The sequence below is a fragment of the Chrysochloris asiatica genome, unplaced genomic scaffold, assembly GCF_000296735.1.
Source record: "Chrysochloris asiatica unplaced genomic scaffold, ChrAsi1.0 scaffold00325, whole genome shotgun sequence".
In the NCBI taxonomy this organism is placed as follows: Eukaryota; Metazoa; Chordata; class Mammalia; order Afrosoricida; family Chrysochloridae; genus Chrysochloris; species Chrysochloris asiatica.
In genome coordinates, this window is record NW_006408843.1 from 1,951,928 (window position 1) to 1,960,534 (window position 8,607).

Here is an 8,607-nt window from a genome sequence, read left to right on the forward strand (position 1 = left end):
GTCAGTTAGTCATACTGTGGTAGCTTGTGAGTTGCTGTGAATCTGGAAGCTATGCAACAGATATTTTATATATCAGCAGGGTTACCCATGGTGGACAGGTTTCAGATGAGCTTCCAGACAAAGATAGACTAGGAAGAAAGAGTGATGAACTACTTCCGAATATTTTTTCACTGAAAACCATATGAATAGCAGAGAAACAGTGTCATATATAGTGCTGGAAAATGAGCCCCTCAGGTTGGAAGGCAATCAAAATGAGACTGGGGAAAAGCTGCCTCCCCAAAGTAGAGTTGGTCATGATGATGGGAATGGAGTAAAGCCCATGGGAGTAAAGCCTGCGGGACCTTCATTTGCTGGTGGTGAACAACTCAAAATTAAGTGAAACAGCTGTAAGCATCCATTAATCATCGGAGCATGGAATGTATGAATTATGAACCTAGGAAAAATTTAAAATTGTCAAAAATGAAATGGAATGCATAAACATCGATATCTTGGGTATTAGTGAGCTGAAATCGACTGGTATTGGCCATTTTGAATCTGATAACTACATGGTTTACTATGCTGACAATGACAAATTGAAGAGGAATGGTGTTGCATTCATTGTCAAAAAGACCATATCCAGATCAGTCATAAGGTACAACACTGTCTGTGATAGGATGATATTCATGCACCTCCTCGGTAACCCTGTACAGGGTCGCTATGGGTCGGAACCTACTCGACGGCACTTAACAACAACAACAGGGAAGCCCAGTTATTAACATTATCATTAAAATTTATGCACCAACCACTAAAGCCAGTGAGGATGAAATAGAAGAATTCTATCAACTTCTTCGATCTGAAATTGATCAAACATGCAATCAAGATGTTTTGATCATTACTGGTGATTGGAATGCAAAGATTGGGAGCAAAGAGTAAGGATCAGTAGTTGGAAAATATGGCCTTGGTGATAGAAATGATGTTGGAGATCCCATGATAGAATTCTGCCAAATCAATTTTGTTCATTTCAAATACCTTCTTTAGACAGCATAAGAGACGATTATATACATGGATCTCACCAAATGGAGCTCTAGTAGTGTAGTGATTACGAATCAGGCTGCTAATCTCAAGGTCAGCAGTTTGAAACTACCAGCTGTACTGCAGAAGGAAGATGAGGATTTCTGCTCCCGTAAAGATTTACAGCCTCAGAAACCCTGTACAGGGTCATTATGAGTCGGAACTGACTCCACGGCACATAACAACAACAACAACAACAACACCAGATGGAATATACAGAAATCAAATTGACTACATCTGTAGAAACAGATGATGGAAAAGCTCTATATATCCTTAGTCAAAACAAGGCCAGGGGCAGATTGTGGAAGAGACCATCAATTGTTCATATGCAAATTCAAACTGAAGCTGAAGAAAATGAAAGACATACACAGAGTCAACGTACCAAAAAGTATTGGTTGATACTTAACCATATCAGGAGATAGCATATGACCCAGAATAGATGATACTGAAGGAAGAAATCCAAGGTACACTGAAGGCATTAGTGCAGTGAAGGCACCAGGAATTGACTCGATACCAATTGAAATGTGTCAAAAAATTGATACAGCATTGGAAGTACTCACAAGTCTATGCCAAGAAGTTAGAAGACAGTTATCTGTTCAACTGATGGACGAGGTCTATATTTGTGCCCAATCCAAAGAAAGGTGACACAACAGAATGCAGAAAATATTGAACAATATCATTACTATCACATACAAATAAAAATTTTGCTGGAGGTAATAAAAAATGGTTGCAACAGTACATTGACAGAGCACTGCCAGAAATTCAAGCCAGATTGGACTCAGGGTTATCATTGCTGACTTCCAATGGATCTTGACTGAAAGAAGAGAATACCAGAAAGATGTTTACCTGTGTATAATTAACTGTGCAAAGACCTTTGATTCTGTGGATCATAATAAACTATGAATGCCATTGCTAAGAAAGGAAATTTCAGAACATTTTATTATACTCAATGTGGAACCTGTACATAGAACAAGAGGCAGTTGTTCAAACAGACAAGGAGATACTGAGTGGCTTAAAATCAGGAGAGGTGTAAGTCAGGATGGTAATCTTCTACCAGACTTTTTCAATCTGCATGTTGAACAAATAATTTGAGAAACTGAATTATGTGAAGAATGTGGCATCAAAATGAAATAAATGCTTATTAACAACTTGCAATATGCAAACTATACAACTTTGCCTGATGAAAGTGAAGAGGAGTTGAGGCATTTACTGATGAAGACGAAAGAATGCAGCCTTCAACATGAGTTACAAGCAGTGTAAAGAAGACAGAAATCTTCACAACTGGACCAATGAGCAACATCATGACACACAGAGATTGAAGTTGTCAAGAATTTCATTTTACTTAGATCCACAATCAATGCTCAGGGAAGCAGCAGTCAAGGAATAAATTATTTGTCGCACTGGGAAAATTTGTTGTAAAAACCTCTTTAAAGGGTTCAGAGCAAAGATGTTACTTTGAGGACTGAGGTGATTTGACTCAAGCTTTGGTATTTAAAATTTTCTGATGTACATGTGAAAGCTGGATAATGAATATGGAAGACCTAAGAAGAATTGGTGAATTTGAATTATGGTATTAATGAAAAATATTGAAATGACCACAGATTCCCAGAAGAGCAAACAAATCTGTCTTGGAAGAAGTCCAGCTGGAATGCTCCTTTGAATACTGGATGATAAGACTTTGTCTCACATATTTGGACATGCTATTAGGAGATAGCCATCCCTGGAAAAGGACATAATACTTAATAAAGAAGAGACAGGGTCATTGAAAAAGAGAAAGACCCCCAAAGAGATGCGCTGACAAAATGGTGGTAACAATGGGCTCAAACATAACAACAATTGTGAGAATGGCACAGAACTGGACAGTGGTTTGTTCTATTGTGTGTGCAGAGGGTATCTATGTGTCCAAGCTGTCCCAACAACACCTAACAATAACAAAATGCTCAATTATCCAACAGAAGCTCATTCCTCACTTCTAATCCATCCTTCTGTGACCTCAACCAAAGAGTAACCAATCAAATAACGATATTTTAATGTCTTCATTCTCTGCACTGTGTCTGCTTTTGTTCAAAGTTCTTTAGTTGGAATCACCAATTCTCACTTATGTGGGCTGTTGTTTCCTTGCATTCAAATGTATCTTTTTCTTTTTTTCCATGTTCATGAATGAATCGTCTTATTCTCATTTTAAGGACTGTGTGTGTGTGTTTTCCTACTAGATTGATCTCCAATTGCCTACACTAATAACTTACTTGACAAAACACACTTTATTGAGTTCCTTCCCATCCCAGACTCATTTACCCACCCCTTAACAATGCTTTCTAGGATTACTTCTCAAAAAACAACAAAAAAAGACTACTTGCAATTGAATCTTTGTCTCAGAATCTGCTTAGGAGAACCCAAAGGAAGACAATCACTAAAAGGGGACTTGTCTTGTACAATGAGCAGCTAAGCAGTGTCCATGGAACCTGGAATTCAAGCAGTGAAATTTGAACTAACAAATATTTCCTTCTGGAGTAATTTTCTCTGTGGTAAAAATTTCTTACACACAAATTACTAACAGTTTGACAAGACTACGTGAAAGTGTAGTCTTTGGAAAGAAAATGATCCAAATTCTTATATATAGAAAGAAAAAGTCATTTAAACTAGAAAATTTGTCCACTAATGGATTACTTACTTACATGTTAGGGAAAAAGACCTCAGATTGAAATATATTCCATAAAGACCTTCATATTAAGCCTTTAAAAGAACAAAGACAAAAAGAAAATCATCTGGATCAGGGAAAACTGTCATCATGTAACTAGTTGGTTTGATTCTCAACATTTTATAAGCAAGTACTGTTAGATATTAGACTCTAATACACTTAACAAATGAATCTCAGCATAAATTTCCTTTTCCACTTAGAACTTATATCTATCCCAAATGTTATGCCCTTGCAATGATTGTCAAATAGTGCAAATAAAAGTAGCACAATTTCAACAGAAAATCAGGAAATTTGCAAAAGATGCAGCATTTCATGAAATCATTAAAAGGAAGTTGAAGACCTGCTGGAATTAATGTAAAGTCATGGACAAATGAGGACCCAGCAGAATGAGAAGAGGTAACAACTGAAGATGATACAGTGGGCAAGGATGATGACCCAGGTTAAAATCTTTCCAATAGAATGATCTCAATATCAAAGAACTAAGGGAAGCTCTTGGAAAAATTGGTGATGCCTTTAAAAAAATGTGTATGCAAAAATGATGCTCTTTATGAACATACAGTGAAAGTGGAACATGAAAGACTAGGTATTGTATTGCTAAGGAACATATAAGGAGCTCTGGTAGCATAGTGGTTACGAAACGGGCTGCTAACTTCAGGGTCAACTGTTCGAAACTACCAGCTGTTCCATGGGAGAAAGATGAGGCTTTCTGCTCCATAAAGATTTACAGATTTACAGCCTGGGAAACCCTGTACAGGGTCGCTATGAGTCAGAACCAACTCCACGACACATAACCACCACCACCACCAAGGAATATTTATTTTTAGGGAAAAAAATTCAGTCCAGAATGTTCCATTTATATTATGAGTGAAAGAACTGCATTTAGATTTGTTCTTCCACTAATTTCAAAGTCTGAGATTGTACCCTTTAAGACATGATAATATCTGCTTAGTTTAGTAAGTTGAGACAGGAAAGAATCTTATCTCTTGCCTTTACACACAGAGTGTGCTTTGGTTGAGAATCACTTAAACACTTATCTGAGAACATTTGTTGCCTTTTCTAATTTACAGATATGTTTCCCAGAATTATAGTTCCAAACAGTCCCAGCTGGCATTAAATAAGGCCTATGATAAAATGCATCTGGCTTCAAGACATAGGCTAAGTACAAGGACAGACTCTTCATGTCCCTGGAGATTCTGGCTGGAGCAAGAACCAAGTCACAGGACCACTTGCTCTATATATGAATGCCAAGTTAATCCACAGCAGGGAGAAGCAGAGGGAAGCTGACAGCCAGATATTTCCTGTTGTTGAAAAATTCACTCAGTGCCTACAGTAGAAAAATTTCTCCTCTTTTCTGCCCTGAATGTTTTCCCAAACATGAAGGTAAGATATTAATTTAATTACTTTTGTAAATGAAGTTGCCTCAAAAGACAGTAATCCTAACTGAAAGATATCAGATAAGGAGAGAGTCATGAGAAATAGGTAGGAAAATAATTTGGGGTGATTTGAAAAAACAACAACAACAACCCTATTTAAGTACAGGTTGATGGAATGAAGCTAGAGGTTTACCAACTAGGCATGTTGGCCATGCAAAATGGCCAAAGCTAAAAAACAACAATGATATCCCCTTACTATTCAATCAAAGACAAATAACCCTCATATATTGGATTTCTGGTCTGCAAAGTAAGTTGAAATTATTATTGCAGTTTTATTATTATAAATTTTGCTATTTATACTTAACCAATTCTGAATTATATTGCCTGAATAATTTCTCAGCACTGTCAGCTGTTAGGTTGCTCTTATAATTACTGTATTGTCTATTTGCAATACCGAATCTACACTCACTTTCCATTGAGATTGGCTGAGAGGTGAGATATGGGTTTTGAATAGCTCATGTCTAATGTGGAACTAAATAACTGAAAATTACACACAATTTATAAATCTAATTTGTTTAATGTTATAAGAATAGCAAGTAATGCTTCAAAGTTAGGATTATGATAATATCTTATTTCTAATCCTCTACCTTGTATTTTTATTTAAAATGAGGGGAGTTTTTTTTTAAGCAAAACGAATCTAAAATTCTTTCTAAAGTTATTGACTCTCCTAATAGTTGTATTAACTGTCAATCTGTTTCTTTCTTTTACAATTAAACATTTTAATAATGGCTTTGTGTTTTAAAATAAGCATCACAATAATTGATTATTATGTTATTTTACTGCTACCATAATAAATATACTTTTTATCTTTCAATCGATGATATAATATCTACAAAAAAAGCAATTTTTTTCTCTCCAAGTTGTAGGCAGAATTGTTATCTATATTTAAAGTAGCTATCTCTAGTTTTATAATAAATCTAAGGATCTGCTTCAGAAAAGGGAAACTTGGGAATGCTTTGGCTATTCTATCCTAAAACTGAGTTCCTGGGTGGCGCAAATGATTAATACGCTCAGCAGCTAACTGAACGATAGGTGGTTCGAGTCCTTCAGAGGTGCCTTGGAAGAAAGACCTGGCAGGCTACTTAAAAAAATTAATCACTGAAAACCTTATGGAACACAGTTCTACTCTGACCTCATACAAATGAGGTCACCATGAGTTGGGGTCTCCATGAGACAGGGGCAACTCAATGGTAACTGGTTTTTAATCCTGAAATCAATGGTAGGTTCTAACCCTACTGGAATTTTAAGGAGTGAAGTTGGAAATGTTGGTAGAATTCTTTTGCCTTCACATCCATGTGAACTAAATAAGAGAGCTGGTCCTAGAATCTCTTTGGTTATCTCTGCATTCCTTGTGTAGGAGATGACTTGCTTCTGTGGTGTTCCAGAAGAGCTTTGGAACAAAAGAGATTTGCTTTCCTCAGAGCTGGCTGTGGCCCAGCTGAACCTGGGTTGTATGGTGCAGGACACCATTCTCTCAAGGGGGCAGGAATGTGGCCAGGTACAGTGACCTCGAAGATTGGGGTCTGTATGTTTCCATGCCATATCTAAAACTGTAGTGATATTTTCAGCTGTCTTTTACAAATTATACTGTGATGGCATTTGTGCCTTTAAGCCTATTTTCTTTTTCTGATATAATGCTATCTTTGTTGCAAAAATAAGTTTAAATTTTAAAGAAGACAATACTATTTGTTATTTCTCTAAAAAGAAATAAAAATCGCTAATGTTTTAATCTATTCTTTTCCAGACCTTTATGTGAATATGTAAATGACACATTTTATTAAATTGCTATCAAACTGTACTTGCATGTCTTTATTATGACATAAGCAAGTTCTCTGGCTGTTGACTGCCCTATAAAAACATGCTAATGATGGCTGTTAATACTCTATTGCATTACTGTGCTGTTTCACATTTCTTTATCTGGTGTGGCATTGTAGGATTAGCACTGGACTGTGAACCACAAGGTTGGCAGCTCAAACTCACTATCTGCTCCTTGAAAATCCTTTATTGGGTCACTGTGAGTCAAAATTGGCTCGATGGCACTTAACAAAAAAGCAAAACAACAAGGACTTGTTAGTGGATATTTATTTCTAATAAAGATGCAAGTTATTTTGAAATCTTCCTTTTTATTGATCTATATTAGTGCCCTATAGTTTGAATTTATTGATCAATGTATTACTTTGGACAAACTGATGAATTAGATTTGATATGCTATATGGTTTTTGAAAATTGTGCTTATTTTTTTTTTTAATTTATTAAAAATGAACTCATAGTTCAACAAACAACATAGATGACCATATTTGAGGCTTTGGGAGAATGATGAATAGAGGTGAGGCAGTAGATGGAACACATTATAGTAAGGAAGTAGAAGGCAATGCTTATTCTTGATAAGGAAGAAAGGGAAAGAATTCTGGGCAACATAGTCTCAGCTTAGTTAAATGGATACAGAGCAAATTATCTTATATTCTCCATAAAGTAATTCTTTTTATTGAATCAGCTTGGATGTTTGTTTATTTCTGTCATTCTTTGTCATACTGTAGTGGGTTGAGATGTTGGAAACTATGTCACTGGAATTTTAAATACCAGTAGGGTTACCCATGGGGGATAGGTTTCAGAGGAATATCCAGACTAAGACAGACTAGGAAGAAGGAGAGTCAGTCCACTTCGGAATGGCTAGCCATTGAAAACCTTACAAACAGCAGTGGGACATTGTCAGATACAGTGACAGAAGTTGAGTCCCTCAGATTAGAAGGTACTCATCTCAGGTTAGAAGAGCTGCTTCCTCAAAGTAGAGTTGACCTTAATGATGTTAATGGAAAAAAGCTTTTGAGATCTTCATTTGCTTATGGAGCTCAGTTCAAAATGGAAAGAAAATGCTGCAAACACCCATGGAATGCATGAAGTATGAATCTAGGAGAACTGGAAGCCATGAAAAATTAAATGGGAAGCATAAAGATCAATATCCTAGACATTAGTGAGCTGAAATGGACTGGTATTTACCATTTGGAATCGGACAATCATGTGGTTTATTATGCCAAGAATGATAAATTGAAGAGGAATGGTGTCATATTCATTGTCAAAAAGAGCATTACAAGATGTACCTTGAAGTACAATGTTGTCTGTGATAGGATATATTCATATGCTTACAAGGAAGATCAGTTAATGCCACTATTATTTAAATTTAAGCACCAACCACTAAAGTCAGTGATTATGAAATTGAAGAATTCGACTAACTTCTTGAAGAATTCTACTAACAACTTAAAATGAAGAGAAACAGCTGTAAACATCCATTGAAAATTGGAACATGGAATGTACGAAGTATGAATTTTGGAAAATTGGAAGTGGTCAAAAATGAAATGGAACGCATAAACATCGATATCTTAGGCATTAGTGAGTGAAAATGGACTGGTATTGGCCATTTTGAATCTG

The 8,607-nt window shown here is 36.1% G+C and overlaps 1 protein-coding gene and 1 pseudogene across 1 annotated transcript in view; both read left to right on the forward strand.

The window, feature by feature from the left end:
- The window catches only part of LOC102819723, a 57,349-nt pseudogene extending 52,317 nt beyond the window's left edge, over positions 1-5,032 (forward strand).
- A 90-nt stretch (positions 5,033-5,122) lies between these two features.
- C7 (complement component 7) overlaps positions 5,123-8,607 on the forward strand; it is a 116,623-nt gene continuing 113,138 nt past the window's right edge. Inside the window, exons 1-2 of the mRNA XM_006875404.1 lie at positions 5,123-5,128; positions 6,539-6,679. Coding sequence (XP_006875466.1) covers positions 5,123-5,128; positions 6,539-6,679 — 147 coding nt within the window. The remainder of the gene's footprint in view (positions 5,129-6,538; positions 6,680-8,607) is intronic.